Raw genomic sequence first — 25,989 nt, 5'->3', positions numbered from 1 at the left:
CTCTCCCCTTGGCGCCGCCATTCACACACATCCGTGTTAATGCAGAACCGAGATTCTTTGCTGGACACGGTATGACGCCGCTCGTCATCAGTCCATGCCTCCCGATTACAGCACCACTCCAAACGCAGCCGTCTGTGTGCTGATGTTAACAGCAGTCTACACATGGGACAGTGAACCCGTAGTCTGCCTGGTGCCAGTCATCGAGACACGGTGTGGGATGACACATGGTGTTGTAGAGAGTCCAGTACCTGTGTTCGGATGGCAGACGCGGATATCATGGAGTTCTGTAATGCTTGGCACACAATACAACGACCCTCCCTTGGTGAAGTCTGTCCTGGGCGACCGGGACCTTCACAACGTGTGTGGGTGCCCTCACGTGCCCATTGGTTCCAACATCGGGCGTCTGTGACATCTGCACGCCCCACATGCTGGGCATTTGCACAATATGACCACCCGACCTCATGCAAACAAACAATGCGACTCCTACCAAACTCCGTCAAGTGCTGGTAACTAGACGTGTCAGCTCCTTGCAAATCGAATGGTCTGCTCGTGCGCCAAATGACATCCAAATCGGACCATTACTTCTGGGTGCTTAACTTTTTTGTCACTGACCGAATTTTATACCGGTGTAATTCGAACCGTTTGGCCGCAATCGTACGAAACTAGAAGGGTTTTCTTCCACTTGTGCTTCCAACTCGCTGCGGGTTTGATGATTGCGGCAGGTGTCACTGCCTACGGTCTACATGAGCATCCGGCTGCCGTTTGCAGTCTCTCAAACCGAAAGCTTGTTTGACACGTGCAAAGCTTGCAGTTTATTAAAGGACTGAAAATCGCTTTTTTAACCGAAACAGCTGGGCTGCGGCGCACGTAAACGAAGGGAAGGTAATGTTTTTAATTAAAAGCGTTTTGCTTCATTTACTCTCTAGTGTTGAACGCGTTTTATGTAACAGCAGACTACAGAAATAATAGTGTTTCGTGGTGTAAGAATTTGTTGCAGTTTTCCACCAGTTTTTCCTCGTCCTTTTGGCGAGCATGGTGGAGCTGTCCTTTCTTGCGCCCCTCTACCCTCCTCGTCCCCCTTCTTTCTCCTTTTTTCAGGCTCAAAGGAAGAGGGGTGGAGGGGGGGGTCTGCATTTAATATGAGCGGAAAGGGCGTCACTTCGGCGCAGACGGCAGCGGGGATGAGTTCACAAGCAAACAGTACATAGGCGCACAGATAAGAGGAAAATTATGCCTGGGGGGCGATGAATTGTAAAAGCGGCACAAGCATCGTGTCACGGGCGAAGCTTTTTGGGGGGTCAGTGGTCTCTCTTAAATCAAGGCGCAAATGTTTTTGTGCCCCGGCCGCCGCAGCAGCGCTACCGCCGGTCCTGAGAAATGCGCCTTATGAAGGACCCGTTACCGTAAAGAGCGCACCGGGTCACAGATCGCAGGAGCTGCCGTCTCCCTCTGCCTCGGAGTAAGTGTCCCTTCATCCCTGCGTGCTTTAACTATGCAGAGGGGCGAGAAGAGCAACGCGTGGGAGCGGAGCAGGCAGCACCGGTCTGAGACGCCGAAAAGGGGATGTGACCGCCTCTTCTTGCCGGCGGGGACGGCGGCGAGGACGTGTCTGCAGTGATCATCTGATAAAGACCAAGCGATGGGTAAGACCCTTCCTCAAGTGGGAGATTTGGCGTCGATGGTATCCCGGCAAAATTTTGTATTGGGAACAAAAAATGTAGTATAAGCTATGTTAAAAATATGCCAATGGCAAATTAATTCTGGACATTTTTTTATCATTAGGCCGAAATGTAATGGGTATCGGTCGGTGTCCTCGTAATTCACTTAACATTTTGAAATTCGCTCAGTGATGCCCCGATACTGGTGCCTTTAATCATTTTTGGCCGCATGCACCGGCTCTACAGTGACCCTGTTGCTACACTTCAGCTGTAGTAATGAGGGCGCGTTGTTTGTGTATTTATCTGTAAGGCTTCCGGAACATTGTTTAATTCTTAGACCGGTTTCTGTGGAACTGCGGAGCATTATAAAACATTGGATTTAAACATTTGTACGCGATCTGACAATTAACATCATGTGAGCAACTTTCAAACCTCTTTATTCTCCTGGAATGGCTTTTGTTTAATATCTGCGATTAACAATTAATACAGTATATGTTTTTTGTGATGGTTCTTTGCGCCATGTGCGGATTTGCTGGCAGTTGGGATACATTGTTAGTTACGGGTTTCAGCCGTATGGTGTGAAATGTCACACTCGAGCTTGAGGGACTTATCTTAAAGACGACTCCCATGCAGCCTTCAGTGCGCTCTTTCCTGAACGCAGAGTTAATCAGTTAAGAGATTAAGACAACTGATGTCAGACTAGGCAAAAATGGCTACACACGAAGAGAACAGTTATCACTATCTGTTTCTGTCTGCTTCCTCTCTCTCTCGTGGCGCAACCGAAAATCTCATTTTACTCCAGACCCACGGGCACTACCTACGAAAGGCTACTATTTGCTTTTTTCTTTTTTTTTTTTTTTTTGTTTGCTTTGACAATGCATTGACCAGGATTTGACTACCAATATTTGTTTAAACGGCCGGTGTAAATTTTTGTTTGCACAGGGCTAAACTGATCACTTGATTCATGTCATGTGATTTCACGGTTCATTATACCGTGAATTCAGTGCACTTTGTCGTAATTAGGAGACTTTTGTTTATGCAATGGTGAAAATAAGTTAGGGTTGAAGTTAGGGAATTTGAGAATAAGGCGTGGATCTCACCGGAGATGCAGTGTAAGCTTGCACCTTAGGGCTTTTCCCACCAGTTACCACTCATGGCTCTATGTGTGCGTATGAGTAGTGTGTGCATAGGTATTCTTTGAATGTTTTGCCTTCCTCTTGCAGTCCAAAAACATGCATTCATTTTGAATCAGTGTCTCAAAGGTGCCCATAGTGTGTGTGTGTGTGTGTGTGTGTGTGTGTGTGTGTGTGTGTGTGTGTGTGTGTGTGTGTGTGTGTGTGTGTGTGTGTGTGCTACAATGAGCTGAGCACATCTCGAGCAGAGCGTCCCCTGTTCCGGGCCTGGTGCTTCCTGATGCAGGCTGCCAGCTCACCTTGACCCTGTCCAGGAGCTGTGGCTGAGGGGAAGTATGGACTGCTGAGTGTGCATCACGTGTGTTAGACTCATTTGAGAAGGGGGCAGGTGGACCCTGTAACGAGGCATATAGGGTCGATCCATTGGTCAGGGTTAACAGTCCTAACCATAGCAAAAGGCCTCCCGGCAAGAAAGTAATATAAATCGCATATTACACCAACCTTGAAGTGTTCAACATCTTCAAAATGACTTTTGCTTCAATGACAGCATTACCAGCTTCTAGATGTAGCCGCCTGGAATGCCTTGCCGGCAGTCCTGAAGGAGTTTCCACAAGTTCTGTGCATGAGTTGGCTACCTTGCTCGTACTCTTCGATCCAGCTCATCCCAAACCAGCTCTGTAGGGTTTAGGTGGGGGCCAGGTCATCTGTCACAGCACTCCATCTCTGTCCTTGTTCACAAGATGATATTTACTACATAACCACGAGGGATGCTTAAGGTCATTATTTTGTTGAAAATCAAATGATTTTCCACCCCTCATACAGCTGCTTATCGAAAACCCTCCTCGGCTACGGCCACTGTATAGTCACTCTTATTTTTCTGCCACCTACCACAAACCCCTAGTAAGTTTCCATTCACATGTGCAGTTGATGCACGCCAACGTGCGAGAAGTTCACGAGACCCAACGTCTCTGCAGCGCACACACAGTGCACCAGACCCGCCGGTGACTAAATTAACGCCACTCTGCACGGCCTGTATCCATAGTAGAGTGTGACTTGGCTTCCAGCCATGTTCGCTAAAAGCATGGTTTGGGAGGCACCTTAATGTCGGCCCAGGGTGACACCATAACACAAACAGCCAATGGGTGTAGCTGCAACAACCGGCACACTTATCTCACGCATAACATAGCTTCACTAGTGGGTGTGATAAGATGCTGCATTTTTCTTTCTTCTCTTCCCTCTTCCACAGTCGGCCAGTCCTTTTATTCCAGAGGTAGCCAATAGCATTTGAGGTCTCAGGCTGTGGTCGTGCCCCCCAGGCAGATCATCCCTCTGATCCAATACAGCTTGAGGATGAAAACAGCAAAACCAGCGAAGTACTTGAAAGGCCAGATCTGGAACTACTAGAGCTGACAAGAGCAGTATTCAGTGGCTGGGGGAGTGAGGTGTTTTGACATCTGCTTTCCTGAGAAGATCTATGGAAAAAACCTCTCCTTTTTGTCGCAAGTTGGGAGCAAGTCAAAAAATTAATCAAACCATTTAAGATATGAATCGTCTTACTTGCATAATAGGATACCTGTGTGAATGTACAATAGCTCATATAAGACCGATCACTTCAGCCATCCATCTGTCAACACACATAGGATGTGCAAACCCCACAAAGACACACAGAAGGGCTGGGATTCAAATCCCCAAGTACTGTGTGATGTGTGGCGATCCACAATGAACCTGCCTAATGAACCGTTTGCTGATGCATGATCTCACAGCTTGTAGGGCTGCATGATATCACATCGAGATTAAAAGGCACATGCTCAGTGATCACCAGGGCTTTAGTAGACGGGTGTCCGGTCTGGACATTGGCTTTTTTTATTAAACGGACCTTTACTAAAGTCCACGATTTGGTGAGCAGATGAGTAACAGAGGAGATTCCAAGGACTCTGGGGGCCCTTGCCCCCCCCCCCTCAGCATAGTGTAATTTATTACATTTATTTTACTGTGAACTGTAAATTTAATATCAACAGAGAATTTAATAAACACAAGTCTTTTGTTTTCTCTCTTGTGAAAAATAGAATTCACAAGTAAAGCAGATTTGTCATTGGAATGAACCATGTAATTGGCTGCCCTCAGGGGCCCCTCCCAGCTCGGGCCCCCAGGGCATTGCCTGCTCTGCCGGTCCAGTCACTGTGCCTCTGATTAGTAGTATGACTAAAACTTTAATGAGAGACATATTATGATGCCCAAAAGTTAGTAATCTGTATAAATCCGGTGTACTCTTATGTTTAATAAACGTGTCAGATTTTAAGCTTCACCACTGACATGTTTCACTTTGTTTATCCATGATATCCTCTTTTAAAAGATGTGCCTGCTGATCTCTCCCTTTCTTCGCCGCTACTTCAGTGCTTATTGCTTCCATGATTTACCAAATCGGTACCATGTGGCATACTCCGCTAACCGAATTTCATAAACATAAGGCTATGCCAGGATTATAGAGAATACCACCTTTTTGGCATCACAACTCATTAATATTTGGCGCATGCACCATGTAATTGGAATTGTATTGTGTGATATCATGCAGCACTAAGCAACTTCATTTATCAGTAAGATTGACGTTTTGAACATTGACAGCATCCAAATAGCAACCTGCAGGATAAGGGTGAGGATTTTTTTATTTTATTTTTTTATATTCCCAAACGTGTTGTACATGAAGGGAATGAGATGAGGTACTCCGGTCCGGTGTAGTAGCATTAATAAAATGGAAACAAAATCCAAACAACAATTCAGTGATTAAAATAAGGTAAAATAAAAATAAATAGAAAACATTAAAATAAGTAACGGAGAATATAACTGGATATAAAATGAGCAAGTGTGAGTGTAGTAGAGATTATTGATGTCTCTGTATATATCTGAGCATGGAGCGATTTGACTGGAGCGGGAGGACATTTTAGTGGAGTGAGGAGCGGTGTTGAGCGGAGCGGCGTAGTGCGAATTAGAGCGGAGGAGCGGGCGGAGCCAACAGCCTCGTGAGCGAGGAGCGGAAATTCTCACCGCTCCACTATGCTCACATGCTCTGGTATATATAGTATAAAAATATGTATAACACTGGGTGTGGAAGCAGCAACGTGTGTGTGTGCAAAGTCAAGGTAATAAAATGCAGCAGTGAGGTTAACTATTGCAGCAATGTAACCTGACGTAACACTGAGTAGCGGCATTGTAACATGGATGAGAATTCACAGAATGTGCAGAAGTTCACAATGCATCATTGCATAATCATATATGTATTTCATGAGTCAAAATGCATTTCACTTTCTCTGGTTGTCAGTCGACACTTGTCAGTCGGCTCTGAAGTGGAAGTGCCAGGTGTTACAATGCTTCACAGGAGTGGAGGGCTCACACCACCCTGGGGTTTTGGGGAGATAAGGGGGCTCCTGAGGGCATCTCTGCTCACGGGTCTCAGGATTCATGTGCCAGGCATTGACAAAGTGGAAGGTGTGAAAAAACGAGACTGTCATTGTTACTCGCAGGTTCACTAGATTGCTCGGCTTTATATGCAGGTAGCGTAGTGATAGATGCTTCCCTCTAAATCAGTGGTTCCCAACCTTTTTTGGCCCGTGACTCCATTTTGACATCACAAATTTCTGCCGACCCCATAGACTTTTTTTTTCTCTAGAATTAGTTTTTGATCATTTTTTATACCGTGTCGCAAATACAGAGTAGCCAGATTAGTGCACAAAGTCCCACTTTATTTTGCCTAATCACATGTACAGTGAGGTGAGCTTGTCTTTACAAGGCTGAAGGTGATCGCGATCATTTTATTTGAACTCATATTTATTAGGGATGGGCCGATCCACATCTTTTCAGTTCCAGTCCGATTCCAATACACAGCTACCGATACAGATTCCGATACAAGAGCTCTTTTTACTTTGTAATATTTCATATATGAATTTTTTATGCTAGTAAATAGATGGAGAAATATGACTAATATTTAAGCTACTACAAACATACATAACGTACTGTTCCACCTTGTTTGTACGTCTTGTTTTAAGCGTTTTTGAGGCATTTGCAGTTCAATATTAATATCTTCAATAGAATAATACACATATGGTGAATGCTTCAAATTTTAACACGATTTTTCTCCCATTTGCGTCAGCTCAGTTGCACTTTGTTGCGATGGCAGCCCAGACAGTCCAGGTTAGCTACTCCCAAATCATCCATATGCTTTTTTTTTCTCGCACAGTTGCATGCGCTTTAAGTGGGATTGTCCATTAAACACTATTCCCACCTCTCAAAACTTTATTGGGATTTTTTTTTTAGCCTCTGGTCCCCCAGTGTCCCTGGAATCGCCTTTGGTCGTTGGCGATATGAGTCCAGCTGTGCTTAGTGTAAGTCTGTGTGCCGGGACACAGCACTGGCATCGTTAAGGTCCTGGCAGCTCACACTGCACCTGTGCACTGCATTTTGTCTGCCCAGTGAAGACCTCAGTTTCTCTTCCCTGCACCTGGCGCGTCTGCTGAGCCGGAGGTCAGAAATGGCGTCGGTGCTCAGTACTGGCAGCAGGGTGCTGCGGGGACTCCTTTTGGCTCTCTGCCGGGCGCATGTCACTCTTCAGAAGGTGGGGGCTGGAGGCCATCGACACCTATTTTAGAAGTAGCCAGCGTTGCTGGGGTTAAACAAGCCACCAAGCCTTTCAGTGTTTTCCTGGTCTGGTCGCAGGTTCGAGCCTGTTTGGGTGCCCCTCTACCAGTCCTTTATAGTTCTGTAGTGGTGGATAGTTGGCTTGCTGTTTGTGTCTCTCTTTAGTTCTGTTGACCATATTGTGGATCAGCCGTATCTGTGCATCTTATGCATTAAGCTTTGAACCTCAAAAGTCCAGTACAGCACCAATGACGCATCTTAAGGATGAAAAGAGAGTATATCTTGCTTGGTAGTGAAAGTGAAATATAGAAATCCCACATTACTCTCCCCTCAGATGAAGTGATACTTCCGAACCAATTTCTGATGCTGGACTTGGGACTGCCGCATACTGGATGTTTTTCCCTTTGCACACCATTCTTTGTAAACCCTAGAAATGGTTGTGCGTGAAAATCCCAGTAACTGAGCAGATTGTCTGGCACCAACAACCATGCCACGCTCAAAATTGCTTAAATCACCTTTCTTTCCCATTCTCACATTCAGTTTGGAGTTCAGCAGATTGTCTTGACCAGGACCACACCCCTAAATGCATTGAAGCAACTGCCATGTGATTGGTTGATTAGATAATAGCATTAATGAGAAATTGAACAGGTGTTCCTAATAATCCTTTAGGTGTGTGTGTGTGTGTGTGTGTGTGTGTGTGTGTGTGTGTGTGTGTGTGTGTGTACACACCTAAAGGATTATTAGGAACACCTGTTCAATATATATATATATATATATATATATATATATATATATATATATATATATATATATATATATATATAGCAGTGCACTTCATACCTGCATGTAATGTTTCACATTCCATTTGAAGGTCACTTGATGTCATCCTCTGATTCATGAGAAACTGTCAGATAAGTTATTTCTGGCAATAGAATGTTACTTCTGCCCTCTACCTGGCTGGTTTCTGGTCGTTCCCAGTGTCTCCTGCTTCACCTTGTTCTTGTGTACTGCTGTCATTAGAAACTTTGAGCCTGGAAGCAGCCTGTCTCACAGTGTAGCCTTCTGCCAGCAAAACCAGGATTAAACCAGAATCTAACAATGCGGAGTCTTAAAAATATGAAAATTGATTCCTTACTGATCCCTGTGGGGAAATTCTCTCTCTAGGCCTCCCGCAACTTTCTGTCTGTAGGTGAGAGCAAGTAGGCTGTGGAGAGCGGCCCCCCCATAGCAGGGAGCCGGGCTAAGGGGCTTTTCTCAAGGACCCACAGACATACTGTGGTTGGGCTTGAACCAGCAACGTTCTGGTCACAGAGACTCTTCATTTTCTCGAAGCTGTACATTCTCTCCCGCCACGTTCAGAAACTCCCGCTGAAGTGTGTAGGTCACAGGAGCACTTTGCTGGTGTAATGAAGTCATTAGTGTTTTTTCTTTTTTCATTTTTCCCTTACAGATTTACCTTTTTCAATTCAGGATGTCCTGTCGTTTTCATATGTGCTCTGGACCCCATCATAGTTTTCCTTAAAAGTTTAGCCATACAATAACTCACAGTGTGAACTGTTCAGGACGAGGGAACACTGACAACAAAAAAACAAAATATCTTCATTTGTCCCACTGTTTTGTGTTCCTCTGGAATAATATTAAAATCAGAGACCACAGGGGTATCTCTCTGTGCTCAGCAGGGCTGCCTAGCACTGCTTCTGCAATGCAGCACCTAAGCTCTTCTTGTAAATCTCCAGAAAGACGGGTTGACCAGGCATGATGCAGAAAATAAATTCCAGTGTACGGGTTTTGTGTCACGACAACAATTATGTATAATTCACAAAATGATCAGATGGAATGTTGGTCTGCAGGAACCTTTTGGGTTTCCAGTGCGAGTGAAACCTTACCTTAGCTACAGTCTAAGCTTAAATATGCTGTAGCAGCAGTGCTTAAGGGTTTAGTGTTGCATTGTCTACAAGGACTAGTCCACATTCACCTCATGGTTCAATGGGGTCCACCTTCCTTTGTCTGCGGGAATTCTTTCTGGAATGGCCACAGGATTAATTCTGGCTTCCTCCTTTGTCTTATACCTACATGCATCTTTGAAAAGGTCAGGTAATTTAATTCAGCCATTTACTTTTGCAGTGTTTTCACCTTCCTCCAAGTAACTAACCATCAAGAAATATTTCGGATGGTTCAACATTACTTACCAGTGTTCTGGTACAAGATAGTTCTCTTGCTTATGGATGAGTCGTGGCTCCCATGATACAAGCTATTTTTATCAGTTATTTATCAGCTATTACAAAAATGCCTAATTTTGCGTTATTACCTGGTCTTGAAACCAGAGCCAGCTATCTGTTTCAACACGATTTGATAAAGAACGACACCTTTTAGTGTGGCTAATCTCTGAGAGGAATGAGCAGGCTTTCAGCCTTGTGTTTTCTGTATTTGACAGAGCAGTGAGTGGTTTGACAGCAGCTTGGGGAGCAGTCAGGGTGGACGATATGGCCAAAACAGCATATCACAATATTTTTGATTAGAATCAAGATCCACGATATAGATCACAAATTTATTTGCAAACCAGCTACAGTGGTACCTCAGAAATTCGAGTTCTGATCTGCTCCTGGTGTTCTGGCTAAATTGTAATAATTTTATATTTATACAGTGGCACCTCAGAACTCGAACTTAATCCGTTCAGAACTCTGCATCGAATCCTAAAAAGTTCGAGATCTGATCGAATTTTCCCCATAATAAATAATGGAAAACCAATTAATTGGTTCCCAACCCCAAAAAATTACACCTAAATATGTATTTTTAGCATTTAAACACAGAATGAACCGGATAAAACAAGAAGAGCATATACTGAACTAAACACATCTAAGCACATTTGTGTTCTGCCCCGATCGTCCGCTCCTTCCGTGTGCCACGCCCCCTCGTTAACCCCGTGTGGAATCCCCGTGTGATCAGCTGTTTCTGGTTCTCGTCATTAGTCCTCTGTATTTCGTCCGCGTTTCAGTTTGTTTCCCCAGCCCGGTCACTGTATTGTCCTTCTGCATTTTGCCTGCCTTACCTGTAATTAAACCCCGTATTCCCCGATACCCTGACGTCTGCGCCTTTGTCTCCGTTCTGTCCCCGCTCGGCATGACAATATTATTATAATTAAATGTATTAATGGTTTATTAATATTAAAATAATTAATAATCTTTATTTTTAAAAGTGTTTTTTATTGTATAATTTACCGTTACTGTCTATCTGTTGCGTTCAGCGGGCGGACGAACCAGGAAGCAGGCGCGAGAGCCGTGAATACCGGAATACGGGGTTTATTCGGATAGACAGGTGACTAATGTCGAACATGACAATGACAGATCTGGGATGACTAACTCAGACGCGGACTAAATACACAGGACAAGCCAAGAGTAACAGGAAACAGGTGATGACAATCGAAGTAACAATAATTATGTATTCAGCTAGTGTAAACATGCACGATGCCATACTGCGAGGCTGAGAGACGTGCCACTTTACTCATTTCCCTGCGTGTACAAGTTGTCTTGGGTCTCCTTTCACGGTTTGACTTCTGAGATTCAGATAGAGTTCTGGGTAATTTTTTTTCGAACTGGTTGGTTCAACTTTTAAGAAATTCGAGTTCTAATGAGTTCAAGAACTGAGGTACCACTGTAAATTCTTAACCAGCAATTCAGTCCGAATTAGCTGTAAAGTGAGAAACTTTGCTTGTAGCATTGTAAAAAGCCTCATGAATTATCGTGTTTGGGGTGCTTATGTGTCAGGTGGTTAAAAAGATTGTGTTGCCACACATTGCATGTATGGTACCTTTGCAAATTTTGAAAATCATAATATATTTCCCTACGTTGGGTTTCTCAAATGCAAAGCATTTTCCACACATTCGAAGCAGCACCTTCTTTTTTTGTAACCAGTTCTTCCATGTCGGCCATGCGGCACACTGTTAGCATGACCAACCCATCTGTGGACTGTGTGTATATCCCAAGGGACAAGTGCAGTGTTTTTAGCAGTCTGATGATATATGAAGTTTTCTTTTACTAAGCTATCCGGTTAGAAAAGATCAGTTAAGTTTTTAGTTCAAGATATGGTCACTAAGTTGAGACCCACTGGGATGGGTAATTGACAAAGGAGTGAGACATACAGACCATGCTGGGATGTTGTGCAGACTGAAATTGCTTTGTTTCACATTGGCCTGTTTTTGTTGTAGTACTGTTGCAGCCTCCAAACACGCATGAATCATGTCATATGAAGTCTTGTCATTATAATAGTGTTAATAATAATAATTGATACTTTTTTATTGATCTCAATCTGTGGTTGCGAGTAAGCTGGCTACGAAGGGCAGACACCCATAGGAGCAGCTAGGGAGATGGGGGTTAGGGGTCTTGCTCAAGGATCAATGTGCTCAATGTGCCGAGGCTGGACTCAAACCAACGACCTTCTGATCACAGGCACAGAGGTTCAGCCCACCGAGCCACATGTCATTGTATTGCAGATTTTGCGATAAGTTTGAAATGCTTATTGTAGATACTAGGGGTGGACGATTTATCGATTTCGAATCGAAATCGCGATTTGAAACAACGCAATTGGCAAATCGCAAAGGCTGCGATTTAGGATATACATTATACAGCACGTTGGACCCAGAGTTCAAACCTCTCTTGTGAGAATAGTTTTACAAATTCATGCCGTGCCCCCTGTGTGACAATCATTCTCACCAATCATAAGCGCCGTGCTTCTCGCGTGCCAGTCATGCTCACCAATCAGAAGTGGCCCATGACGACTGCGTATAAGCCCACAAACAGCAAATACGTGAGACCTAAGGAAAATGTTGCATTCATGATGCAGGAAAAAAATTCTGATTGCTACTGAGCTATAAGTGAATTGCCTTCCTATTTCATGGTCCGAGATTGTTTCTGAAAGGTCCTATCATCAATAGAACCAGCGACCTTCTTTTATCCACCAGCAGCGAAATACTTCAGCATATCATACCCTTTGTTTTTGTTAATGGGCAATAGCATTAGCATACTGCTAACCCATCAAAACAACGTCAGCAGCGGAGTCTGTGAGCCCCAGAAATGCCGTAAACCCCGTAATAGTCGTATTTATGTAATTTCCAAAGATTAATCTTGTGAAATTTATCTTAATTCTACAACAATAATAAAATAAAAGCCTCGTTTTAACATAAATACTAAAAGAATAGTTAGTTTTAATCACTATTACAGTTGGGTATGGGCACGCGGTCTTATTTAGAAAACATACAAAAAGAGACGCATATGTTTAATCATTCATTTTGTATTTGTCAAAGTAACAAGGCAAAGGAATGATAAGCGGATTCAGTCAAACTGCATTTTACTTATTTCAAATAAAATGCAGGGTTAGCAACTTCGGTCAGCTGCATGAAGTGAGATTTTCTGTTCTCTGTTCTGCACACACGTTTAAATGTATGCAAGTTTTATTACCTTGTAAATAGTCTGTAGGGTTTGCAAACTGCCCTAATGTTTTTGATGCAGCTAATTTTAAGTTCAGAATGGAATAATGTAGATTTGCGATTAGATATTTTCCCCAAATCGTTCAGCCCTAGTAGATACAGTTGCAACTGGCCACAATTGACTTGGGGGGGGGGGGGGGGGGGCTATGGGATATACAGTATTCTGGGTTTCCATCTGTGTGGACATGGTGCTTAAGAGATTCTCCACCAGCTAGATGGTGGTGGTGAAGTATGCTACAAGGACACAATAGGCCACAGTCGTATCATCTCTTCCATCTTCCGTGTGTTCAAGATTTGCATCTTCTTCATGGCATCTGTCCCAGGTTACATCTCCAGTTGGGACAACAAGCACAATCATGCAAGCAAGAAACAGGTTGATCTGCATATTCCTCCTCCTGGGCTTGAACAGGGTGTGGCTGAAATGGCTCAACGCCGATGATGCAGAAACTGCAGGCAGGACAGAGGAGTGAATAAATATATTATTCAAATAGGAGGAAAACAAGATTCTGAAACGCAACATGTCAATTTTCACAGCAAAGTTGCTGTAATCAATGAGTTTTCTTTGAATTCTCTTCAGGCCTATATTTATGTCAAACGGCACAAGGCTAAGCGATTCCACTGAACCTCTCATAAAAAGAACCTCATGTTTCCTTAATCGCACAATACTTGCAGCTGGATGAGAGCCAGACTCACTGGCAGTTGATATCCCCCTTATCCATGGCTACCGTCATATCACTGGATGGCTCACTGCGTTTTTCAGTCAACACTGTAATTGTGTGTCAAGCTGCTTGTGTGTCTGAGTTGACGCTTCTCTCTCTCTCTCTGTGTGTGTGTGTGTGTGTGTGTGTGTGTGTGTGTGTGTGTGTGTGTGTGTGTGTGTGTGTGTGTGTGTGTGTGTCTGTCAGATGCTTTGTCCTTAATGTTTTGTGTGGATAAACCTACAACCTTTCTTTGTCAGCCAAATGTGTGGATAGGCAGGTTGGTCTTTGGTCGCGCTTCATTAACCAAATGAGCAGCTTCGCACTGCCCACGCCCATCCAGTATACCGTGTGACGCGAAAGTTCAGGTCATGTGGTAAATTAACTTCTGTTTCAGGCCAAGTGGGATATGCCTGTACCTGTCTGCCAGGTATAACAGCGGAGCTGAAGTTTGCTCCTACTCTGCTGCACTCTCGTTTTTTCGTGGTTGCAAAATCTGATTGTGTACTTATTTGGGTGGGTGGGTGTGTGTGTGTCTGCTTCCTTTCTGCATCTGATTGTGTCTCAAGAAAAGTAGGCTATGCTTGGGAGAACCTACGAGGGCAACGTCGAAGGGAGGGGTGTCTGGGGGCGGGGAGAGGTTGTATGTAGCCAGCCTGCCAGAGAAGGAAGCTATTGTATGCATAGAGAGAATCTGAGAAAGAGTGCGACATCTGAGAGGCGGGAACAGGACCAGACTTGCAGAATGGGCCGCATTGTGTGCTGCGACCAAGGCAGTGCTCGGATGCTGAGAGCCCGCTGCGCTCTGCGCCTGGGCCCTCATGTTGACACACGGGGATGCTGTCCTCGGCACGGCTATGACGGGCCGGCACATCCTGCAGAATGTGGTCCGCGGGCTGGTGTCTCGGCTCTGCTGCAGAAGGTGGGATCGATTTACTCCAGATCATTTGTTCAGGCTGAGGTTGCACTCTGGCGATGTGTTCGCACGGGGATGTGCAGGCCGAGGTCATGCTCTGGCGATGTGTTCGCACGGGGATGTGCAGGCAGACAGCTGGCGAAAGGGACACGGGTGCAGGCAAGAAATTACTTGTAATCGCAAATATCCAGAGTTCCATGGATAATTTACAAAAAAAAAATAGTCATTATATCAAGCAGTACAAAGAGAGAGGCTGAGAAATTCTTTGCTTCATCAGCACTGGGATCTTCAATCTGCGTTGCTCTAAATTCCATCTGTACCTTCTCACGGTTCACTAACTTTGTGACACAGCTGGGATCCACTTTTGAACGCATGCAGACACCCAGCTGTTGAAAATTTCTCTGGCTTGACTATGAGGAACGTGTGGTTCCTCTTTATGATTCTGCTTCTCTTTGTTTGATTTGAATGCATATCTGTTTTCGGAGGTTTTGCTAATGGAGTTTACTCTTGCAAATCACAGTGACGTTGAGTTGATAACCAATCTTGCAGGTCAATCTTGTCCTCATTTGTTTGAGAAGACGCATCTTTTGTCATCCTGTCTCTCTAAACAACAGCAAGTTCCCCTGGAGCTCAGTTTCTTTTAACTAAAAATAAAGTGTTTTGTTTAAAATTCCAGTTACCTATTAATATATTGAATGTTATGACTTTTGTTTTGCATTTCGTTTGCTGCTAGACTTATTTCTTAATGATGTATTATTTCTCATTATTACTTTGTGCTAAGTTTTGCATTTGTTTTATACCCTGTTGATTTATACAGTTTTTAAATGACCTGATTTCTATACCTGTATCAATTCATAATTGTATCAAATTGGGCTGTAATGGTACACACATTCATTGTGTACTGTTCAGTAAATTATTTTCAGTTTGGTACTCATAATGGAACAAATTAATACATTTACTGACAATCGAAATTTACAGGTAGATGTTGCGCATGGAAAACACTGTGCTAATTCTTACTGTAAATTAGTTGCTATTGCTGACTCTCACTTAAATCGGTAGTTTGGGAACATTTTGCTTCCCAATAAACGACACCTGCACTGGAGAGAGAGTAGGCCTGAGATTGTCTGTTGGTTCCATTTATACTGTGTTACTAGAAAGGCATCCATGCTAACTCGCATGAGACGACGACATCCGAGTGCGTGTACGACTAATTCAAGGCAAAAACAGTCTTCCCATGGCATTCAAGGTGCTTTTTCCAGGAAATTCAGACTGGGCTAAAAATAATTATTATAATTATGGCTGTAGGGGCAAGCATACTCCAGAATAGAGACCAAGATTTTTTTTTCAAATTTGCACGTTTTAGTTTCACAATGTGCAAATGTCGTATTTGCATGTTATGTTGTTCAGACACATTGTCTTAGTTAGTGTTTGCAGTTTTTGATAATATTTTGTTTGTTACACCCCTTGTACCCATAGCTCTACACTCGCTTGTGAACTGTAAAAACAAAACTTGTCCTTAAAGAAATTAGTATGAAAGGAATGGAGTCTGAGTTTTTAACGCTACAAAGTTAAGTGCTGTAGAGTGGCGTTTCCCACCCTGTCCGTGTTTCTGCTCCCTGCCAGAAGCCCACAGTTTGGGGATTGGGTTGGGAAATACTGCTCTAGCTCAAGAACGTTTAAATTGCCCAAAGGCAATTTAAAAAAAAAAAAAACAAAACAAAAAAAACAAATTAAAGTACTGTGATTCCTGGTTTCAAATCGGCAAGAAAAGGGGAACGCTGCCTTATTTCGCCAGCTGTATTAAAGCAGAAGTGAGCCTCCTCTATCCTGGGACTCTGCCTGTTTGCAGTGTTCCCCAGAAACATGCTACTCCGCTTCAGTTGGTTATCTCCATGTTGCTAGTCAGGAAGGCAGGGCTAAAGCTGGGGGGGGGGGGGGGACACAGGCTACATTTGGCAATTGCTAAGTTCCCCAAATACTTGGCTGGTTGCCTGTGTTCTTAAGGAGTCGCTCTGGTTCGCTGTACATGTGTGATACGCCTCTCACTGTTGGCCGTCACAGAGAACCAATGTGCTCCGGCATTCTGCGTTTATAGGCAGTCGCTGTCTGTCTCTTCCTGACATCATGAAATGAAGTCGGCATGCCGAGTTGCTGTTGGACAGCAACTGTGACCTCTGCTATGTTTTTCTGTTCACTGCAGCTTTTTAGCAGTTCTTCATGAGGATTTCTTTTTTTTTTTTTTTTTTTTTAAATAATACAAGGAAATGCTATAATTGCTAGTAGGGCACAGTGGTGGCTGCCTAGACTATATTTATAGTGGAGCTTTACAGCACAAAATTGTAGGTGGCACATACCTGGTCAACTAAACTGTGATAAGTAGCCCCAAGAGTAACACACAGCCCGATTTGTGAAGGTGAATTAGCCCTTCAGCTGCATTCCAGTGACGAGAAAGCAGCATACCTGAAGGGTTTTCCGTGGCCAGTGCGGCCGCCTTACAGAACCGGTTTACACGTTTGTCGTGTTCTCCAGCGTATCTCTCAGGTGAAATGGTGACCAAGCCCCGTTTCTCCATGATCGGCTGTGCACAGGTGGACATCACCTCAACCGTGATGGAAAGAGCACAGCTGGGTCTCGGCACTCCAGGAATTCCTCTGGCCGCATAGATGTTAGGTCACAGACGGAGCTCCTTGGCTTACCCCATGTTGAAAATGTGTCACAATGTTTTTCCGAAGACAGCTTGCACTGAGCTAGCAGTGGGCTATCTTTGGGTCTAGGCTAGACTGTGGTGGTGCACAGAGTTCATTAGAAGTTTCGGGTGGCTTTCATATTGCAGGCAGGGTTCATTATCAAGACTTGGCAATCACCACTCCTGACCCCGTGGGAGTTAGATATAAATGTGGTGGGGGGTTTTTTATGTAGAATATAGTGGTACCTCAGTTCTCGAACTCATTAGAACTGAAATTTCTTAAGTCGAACCAACCAGTTCAAAAAAAAATTACCTAGAACTCTATCCGAATCTCAGAAGTCAAACCGTGAACGCCGACCTAAGATAACTTGTACGCGTGGGGAAATGAGTCACGCGGCACGTCTCTCAGCGGAAATAAAGGGTATCGCTTCAGCCTTGCATTCGCTGTGATAGCATCTTGCATGTTTACACTAGCTGAATACATATATTTAGACTGTAAATACATTTAGATAATGATTAACAGTATTATATAATAAAATACATTTTAAAATAAAGATTTCTTATTCATTATTTTAATAATAATAGATCATTAATACGTTTAATTATAATAATATTGTAGTGCCGAGCGGGGACGGAATGGAGACAAACTGAAACGCGGACTAAATATAGAGGACTAATGACAACAACCAGAAACAGCTGATCACAAGGGGATTCCATACGAGGTTAATGAGGGGGCGTGGCACACGGAAGGAGCGGACGATCGGGGCAGGACACGTTGTTTGTTTTGTTTTTTTTTTTTTTTACTTTACACATTGTTTTGATACATTTATTTTCTTACTTTACAAATTACTGTTTTGATAAATGTGCTTAGATGTGTTTAGTGCAGTATATGCTCTTGTTTTATCCGGTTCATTTAGGTAAAAAAAAAACATTTAGGTGTAAATTTTTGGGGTCGGGAACCAATTAATTGGTTTTCCATTATTTCTTATAGGGAAAATTCGATCAGATCTCGAACTTTTTAGAATTCGATCCGGAGTTCTGAACGGATTAAGTTCGAGTTCTGAGGTGCCACTGTATAAATATATGAAAAAAATAATTTTATTACGATTTAGCCAGAACACCAGGAGCACTTGACTGACTCTTGTTCTCTCCACAGGATGAAAATGCGACGACACAGGGTGTTTTTGCTTTGCACGGTGGGCCTGTGCGTCATCTCTTTCCTGCACTACTACAAGGCCCTGCACTATGTCTCTGTGCTGCGGGAACTCTCTGCTCCCTACCCCAACATCAAGTCATTCATAATGGTCAGTGGCCTCTTCTGGAAGGACCGGCCCTTTCCTCTGGCCAGCACTCAACCCAGTGAGGCTCACCCCTTCAGCATGCAGTCATTCAGCATGGATGTCCGGAGAAGTATGGAGGTGGAGGTGAGTGTGTGCCTGGTAACGCTATGCTAATGCTGCCAAGGCTTTATAATCTGTAAAAGAGAAATAAAGGGTGAACATTTGTGTATCTTCATATTTTCATATTTTTTTGTGTCAATCTGAGATTTAAAAATTTTTTTAAAATGACTGGTCTTCTGATGTCTCTGTCAGTTGCCTCAGGATGGGTTGGTCAGGGGTGGACAGAGAAACTTTGACGCAAATCCCTGGTATCCCAGTGTTCCTTCTGGAATCAAGCCAGGCCCCCCATCTGATAAGGTGTCCATGGTGAAGAATCATGACTCTACAAATGTAACTCTTTTTGACCCCAAGGAGCTGTTTGGGAGTCTGCACCAGCGTATCGTCAAGCTTCAAGACGACACAACGTCATACTTTGTGCGCACGAAAGCGGGAGCCTTGTGCTTCCGAGAGGGGACCGAAATGGCTGCTCCGAAGGAGGACCGAATGGTGTCGAGCCAGCGGAGGATGTTACAGCACCGGGAACAGGAACACACATTCCCAGCCAAACCGAAGCGGGGCAAGCGGCTCGTCAAGTGTGTCTGTCGCCAAGGGTGGCACGGCCCTTACTGTGGCGTCCCCACGATGGTGTACCACTCCAGTCTGCCTACAAAAGACAGGCTGACGCCCAGGGAGGTCCCTCGCCGAATCATCAACGCCATCAACATCAACCACGAGTTCGACCTGCTACACGTCCGTTTCCACGAGCTAGCCCAAGCAGTGGACCTCTTCCTGGTGTGCGAGTCCAACTTCACGGCTTACGGTGAGGGGCGGCCCCTGCAGTTTTTGCACCTTCTCCTGAATGGGACTTATGACTACGTGCGACATAAGATCCTCTACGTCTTCCTGGACCACTTCCCCCAAGGCGGGCGGCAGGACGGCTGGATTGCTGACGACTACTTGCGCACCTTCTTGACCCATAATGGAATGTCCCGGATCAGGGGCCTGAGACCGGATGATGTCTTTATCATCAATGATGCAGATGAGATCCCCGCACAAGAGGGCATCCTCTTCCTGAAGCTCTTTGATGGCTGGACAGAGCCCTTTGCCTTCCACATGCGAAAGTCTCTCTACGGCTTCTTCTGGAAGCAGCTGGGCTCCCTGGAGGTACTGTCCGGGTGCACAGTGCGAATGCTCGCCGCGGTCTACGAGGACGATGGCATCAAGCTCAGGCGCCGGGAGTACTACGCCATGCCGGGGTTCCGCAAGTATGAGAATGATACTGGTCACATTCTGGTTCAATGGTCCATCGGGAGCCCGGTCCACTTTGCTGGCTGGCACTGCTCATGGTGCTTCACACCAGAGGGCATCCTCCGTAAGCTCGTCTCGGCCCAGAATGGAGACTTCCCTCGCTGGGGGGACTACGAGGACAAGCGGGACCTAAACTACATCCGGGATCTGATCCGTACCGGGGGCTGGTTCGACGGCAGCCTTCAGGAATATCCCCCTTCTGACGCCAAGGAGCCTATGTATGCTCCTAAATACCTGCTGGAAAACTATGACCGCTATCGCTATATGCTGGAGAACCCATATGCCAAAAAGGAAGCGCTGACTGAGCGGTAACAGACGCGGCGGAAGGGGCTCGTATCCTGTGAACGAGCTTGTGAAACAGCTGGGTCTCTCTTTAAAGGGTGAAGGAAAGGCTTTCAGCTGTTTGGTCCCTGAATTTTGGTCCTTGTTCTGCCTTGCTGTGCCCATCAATTATTTGTAAATTCAGGCTAGTGTCTGATAAGCAGGAGTCTCCCTCGTGTTGGAGGGAACGGAAAGCCTCAGCCCTGGAAATACGATTTTTCCACGTTTATCACCTTATTTTCGGGCTCCTGCCTTCATAAATCTGTGTCAAGCTGCTGTTTGACATTTTCCTGCTGTCTCTCTATCTCCTTCCAGTCAGAGACCATGAGTATACATTTTTGTACATTCAGATTTTAACACTTGGGCAGTGAAATATATTTTTATGCATCATTTGGTAGTCTCTCACTTCCGCTGACGGCGAAGTGTCCACTAACTGCACCCACTTTTTTGTACGCAGAACGTTTTGTATCCTTGTTAGAAAAGCGAAATCATTACAATACTGGCCACTGCAAGTTAATCATAACAATAACAGCAACAAAACCAGCAAAGGGAAAGTAAAGACTTGGTTATGCTCGGCATATCAGATGCTTTGAGAGGAATGGGGGGCAAGCAAAAGGTAAACATGGGGCAGGGGGCAAGTTTGAGTATAATTCACGCTCATTCTGCAAGTGTCTGGTTTCCCCAGAGCAGACACAGACCCCCAGAGGAAGACCCATGGATAGGCTCCCAAGATGCAACGCTGTCTGGCCGGTCAGCCAGTAACGCGGCTGCAGCTCCTCATGCACTTGGCAGAGAATGACAGAGTCATTGCTGCGCAGTGCCCTGAGATCACACTGAATGCCTCGGGATGGCTGTAAATCGGCCTGGCATACACTGCCGCCCCGAGTGTCTAGGAGCGGCTCTTCCACTGCGCGCTGGTCTTGGCAGCCTGCCGCAGGACTCCCAGTGAAGTCGGGTGTTACAGTGTGCTGCTCCTGTCCAGGAGGGAACGGCGCCCAACTTGCCACTACGATGGCAGCAGGCTGAGCCGGCGTCACCAGCGCCGGGCACAGCCGGGGCTTTAGAGACACACCACTGTCGTGAATGGGAATGTTTTTTTTTAAAAGGGATTGTAGTAAGAAAAGAGAAAAAAAAGTCTGCAAAAAGATGAAATTGCTTGTAATATAAATACACATAATTATTTGGGACCAATATACAGTTATCGCTGGTTTTTAAAATTCTTGCCAAAGAATTATCAGTCTAAATACTAGAACTCGTGGCCATAAGTGGAAATTAGCGGGAGAACATTTTAAAACAAATTTGAGGAAGCACTTCTTTACACAGCGTGTAGTCAGAGTATGGAATAGTCTTCCTGCTATTGTAGTGGAAGCTAAAACCTTGGGTTCCTTTAAATCAGAGCTAGATAAGATTTTAACAACTCTGAGATATTAGCTAAGTTCTCCCCAAACGAGCTTGATGGGCCGAATGGCCTCCTCTCGTTTGTAAATTTCTTATGTTCTTATGTCCAAGCCTTGTCCAAGCTGAGGGCCGTGCTCTCTGCAATCAAGCATGAATTTGTTCGTTTTTTTTTTTTTTTTTACCACAGATTGATCAGTGTGTTTATGGCTCTTTTGTCACCTAATGTACTGCATTACATTGTGACACAAGTATGTTGTATTTTTAAAAGTTTGGTACATAAATCAACATGTGGGTGATTAACATGATGCCAATTAACAATTCAGTGGTCACACCCCTGAGTAATAATTTGTGTTATGCACCTTAAACAGTCTAATTAGTAGAGGAAAACCAACATCTACTCTCTGAAATACACAATACAGTAGTTGCCATTGTCTGCCACTGAGAACTAGATGTTGGGACTTCGAAGTTGTTTACACCCATTATTGTTTAATACTCTTGTCACTGATCTTTTTGTTCCTGGTTACCGTTGTATGTATATCTGAGTGTCAGATTACACAGACTTATTCATATGAAAATATCCAGGTGCCACACAAGCAAATGTTCTCTCAGACGGCTTTACTTACTGTTTTTTTTTTTTTTTTTTTTTTTTCTTCTTACGAACAAATTTCTGAAAAAATCAGAAAGATGTTTACGAGGAACGTCGTTCTTGCAACTAATTGTGTACAGATTTCTCATGTATTGTCTTTAAAATGTCTTTTTTTGGTATGGTGATGCGATTTTGTTCTTGATATAATTTATTGTTGAACTGTGCCTGGATTTTAAAAAGGGAAAAAATCATGCAAATACGTAACATGAGAAGACAAACAGAAAACACACAAGGTTAACAAGACGGTCCCAGCCTACCTACCACATTCCATATATCTGTCTCACATCCAGCCATATATAACCACCAGATCTTAATGTCCTTCACTCTCGCCAAAAGTGTCCATCTGTATCCGTCTGCTTGTTAGAGGCCGTTGTCATGCTGTTAATTTAGCAAATAATTGATTATAGTGACCTGTACTATTAATGTCAACCCATAATGGAACATGGAATTTGGAAACAGTGTAAAAAAAGTAGCATCGTAAGATCCTAACAATCTCTCCTTATAAAGAGGATCTTAGTGTTTCGTTTAAAGAAGACGAGCCGTTTGCTGCTGCTTGTAGATGCGTGACCTTTGTGCAGAGGGTGACCTGGTGCCTATGCAGAGTTCTTGCCAGAATTCGGTCTCAGAAACAGCCGTTTGTCCAAAGGCAGGATTTATACATATAGCTTTGATCCTGTTGGTTTCATGAGTGTATTTTGTAAGAAAGGCAGTTTACACACCTTCTGGTTCCCTGACCAACAGCTACAGCATTGGGTGACACTGGGACACAATGACATACAGACACTGACCGATGCAGACCAACAGGAACGATGCAGACTGACAGTGATGTACACTGTCACCATGACATAGTCTGAAAAGCATAATTACAAACACTTGTTAGTGATGTACACAGTCAGTGATATAGACCAACAGATATAATAAAACTACAGTGACAGACCAAGAGGAACCATGCACTGATCTACACTGACAGTGATTTACATTGTCACTGTGACATAGACTGAGCACTGTAATTACAAACAGTTATGTGATGTAGACTGAGAACTGTGATTACATATGCTGCCACTATAGAGAGATGATCATGTCAGCAGCCTGGAATACAAAGGGGGGTGTGGCTGTCCCAGTGTGCACTTGGTAGAGGAGCAAAGTGTTATGTGCTCTATGAGAATACACCATTTAACAAACGCGAAGCAGAGCATATACACTTTCCAATTACGTGCATGACTTGTTGCCAGGTCTGCCTAACCCTTTTTCAAAGAATAGTTTCTCCCTGTGTGAAAAGAGTGCTTGGGCTCCCCAGGCAAACTCTGACTCACTTGGTAACAAAGGAGTTAACACCCAATCCAGCACCCTATTGGGTGTGCCGGCCTTCTCAAGCAGTCAGTTACATGTCTCATAATGTGAAATGTAAAGTCGCAGACAACATGGTTGTGCATCTGTGTTTGCAAAAAGTACATCTGCAACTCATGAACAGATTTAGACTTGTTTTATGAGTATCCACGGACTGATTTGGTTCTAAAGTCTGCTTACGCTGGCCCCTGGGCAAAGAGTTGAGTTGCCCTGTTTCAGGGTGGTGTTTTGCATCTGTTATAATGTGGGTTGTAGCCACTAGGAGTTCAGTCTTGTGTTAAATCCCCATTCAGCCGAAGCAGCATCAAAGCTGCAGACTCCAGCTGTTACTTCAAAGACGGCTTTAAGGGAGTCATTGCTCCGTTATATATTGCTGTGCCTCAGAAACCCTTCTGTGACTCACCCAGGGTGGAAGGGTGGGAATGAGAGCCAGCCAGCCATAGCGAGCTCCACGCTTCAGCCTGGAATGGCTTGGCTGACTCTCGTGACGCCATGTAGTCCTTTATGATTCTTCAGCCATGTCTGGATCACTGAAAATACAACTGAGGTTGTGAGTCTAGTTAGACCAAGGGCTTATGGCTCAAACGTTATCCTCTTAAAACTGAACCAAACAAATTAACAGAAGCACATGGAGACTGATTATCCAGCATTCGAGGGAATGATACCCTACAGGGGGTCAGTGATCTTTCTCTTACTCTGTTTGACTTCCTGAGTCATACCTGTGAAAACTGTACAATGGTACCAAATTTCCTTGTATATTTTGACCAAAGGACCCTAAAAATAGGGGGGGAGCCTGTGCCAGGATTTTATAATGGGGTCTAAACCCCTCCATGCCAGCAGCTGCATGATAAAGGGGGAAAAGAGAAATACTTCATTTTTATTATTTTTTTTTAACACAGAATGGGTAAAATTGTCCTGTCCCGCATCAGTGTCCAGTTTCTGATTACTGAGTTCAAGCAAAAAGCCTGTTTTCCATGACCAGCTGTGTGTTAACCTTGACGATAATGATTTGGAGAAAATATATGTAATAAATTAAATTAACATTTTGTTCACAGTATTATTTATGTGTCTGTTTTGTTCCATTTAATTGACAATGAAGTTTTTAATGTTACATTTGCAGGAAAAGGAATAGTTCTTTGGTTATTGTCATTATTGTTATGATAATTTTCCATCTTTATTAGCTTTTTAAGATAAGATAAACCTTTATTAATCCCACAAAAGGGAAATCTGCATTATTGCAGCAACACAAAGGACAGTACAATAGGAGAAAATGCAGCATAACTATACAATATAACACAAAAATAAAAGAAACAAAAAATATATGAATATAGATGTGATAGACATATAAGATGAAAAGTGGACATCTACAGATGCCTTGAAGCAGCAGAAATGACAGTATTGGAACATTGTACAGCCTCTCATGGAAAATCATTGCACTTCATCAGTCCTTGGTGTATGCGTTTGCGTGTGTGTATGTGCATGTGGTCAATTGCATGATATTCATTGTAGAGTCAACATTCTGAAACATTTTATTTGGTAACAACAAACCATTTCATCTGTGGAGAGGAGAGTTGAGAATCTGTTTGACAATTCTCACACTAGATGGCGGTATAAGCGCATTTTCACAAAAATGATGTTAACGAAAAGATAGCAGTAGCGTAATGCACACTGCACCTTCTTCGTTTAAGATCAGTGTTGTCACCTTGCCACCCAATATCATCACCTGGCCTTACACTTGATTTGACAAATCACGAATAGCAAATGACAATTAGACTGAAATGCTTTTCCTGATAGCATAGTTTGATTCATAGTGGGTTGGGTTTAACTCCTGCCAGAATTTGGCCATGGACTAGTTTCCTCCCTTAGGGTAAAATTCCACAGCCTGCAGATGTGTAGTATCACCAGCGACTGGGGAGTTATCTGTGCCATCGAGCAGGTACACATGAAACAGGCAGTGACGCACTGAGGCAGTGAGCTGAACATCTGGTAAATAATGTAATGAGCCAAAGCTGCACCATGGCCATCTGGTATATGTACATTTTTAATTAATTAGCCATAATGACTCAAGTCCATTTACAGCTTTGACAGGTTTACGTTGCACCTCGAGTAACATTGAGCATGAGATCTTACGCTCTTCCATAATTAGCATAACACTGGAATGTATTGTGGTTGTGAGTTCAAGATGCACATTCTCTGCTCTTAGCCATTTTGTTGATGGCTCTGGGCTCAGTTTAATGGTCTGATGAGTCATCTTTCACTCCAGTTTCTACATCTGGATGGGTTTATACTTGCGAAAAAGCCACAGTATGCCTTCACTGATGAGGTTGTCCCCCTATTCCAAAGTAAACCCCCCATTCACAGAGTGGTTATACAAACACCAGGATGCAC

General features: G+C 43.9%; 1 protein-coding gene across 7 annotated transcripts; it reads left to right on the top strand.

The window, feature by feature from the left end:
• Window positions 1-706: 706 nt before the first annotated feature.
• Window positions 707-24,661, top strand: LOC111835978 (beta-1,4-mannosyl-glycoprotein 4-beta-N-acetylglucosaminyltransferase). Of its 7 annotated transcripts, none has more exons than XM_023796832.2 (4): window positions 707-882; window positions 1,499-1,643; window positions 18,359-18,626; window positions 18,795-24,661. In XM_023796832.2, exons 3-4 carry the CDS (start codon window positions 18,360-18,362, stop codon window positions 20,199-20,201), a joined length of 1,674 nt encoding a protein of 557 aa, XP_023652600.2. In that variant the 5' UTR covers window positions 707-882; window positions 1,499-1,643; window position 18,359; the 3' UTR covers window positions 20,202-24,661. The 7 variants fall into 7 exon arrangements, with proteins under 7 accessions (XP_023652600.2, XP_023652601.2, XP_023652599.2 ...); XM_023796833.2 differs by lacking the exon at window positions 707-882 and adding an exon at window positions 895-1,200; XM_023796831.2 differs by lacking the exons at window positions 707-882; window positions 1,499-1,643 and adding an exon at window positions 2,049-2,073.
• The last annotated feature ends 1,328 nt before the right edge of the window (window positions 24,662-25,989 follow it).

Source organism: Paramormyrops kingsleyae, chromosome 22 (genome assembly GCF_048594095.1).
Source record: "Paramormyrops kingsleyae isolate MSU_618 chromosome 22, PKINGS_0.4, whole genome shotgun sequence".
Lineage (NCBI taxonomy): Eukaryota > Metazoa > Chordata > Actinopteri > Osteoglossiformes > Mormyridae > Paramormyrops > Paramormyrops kingsleyae.
Note: the sequence above shows the minus strand (reverse complement) of the source record. Positions and strands in the feature narration are given on the sequence as shown.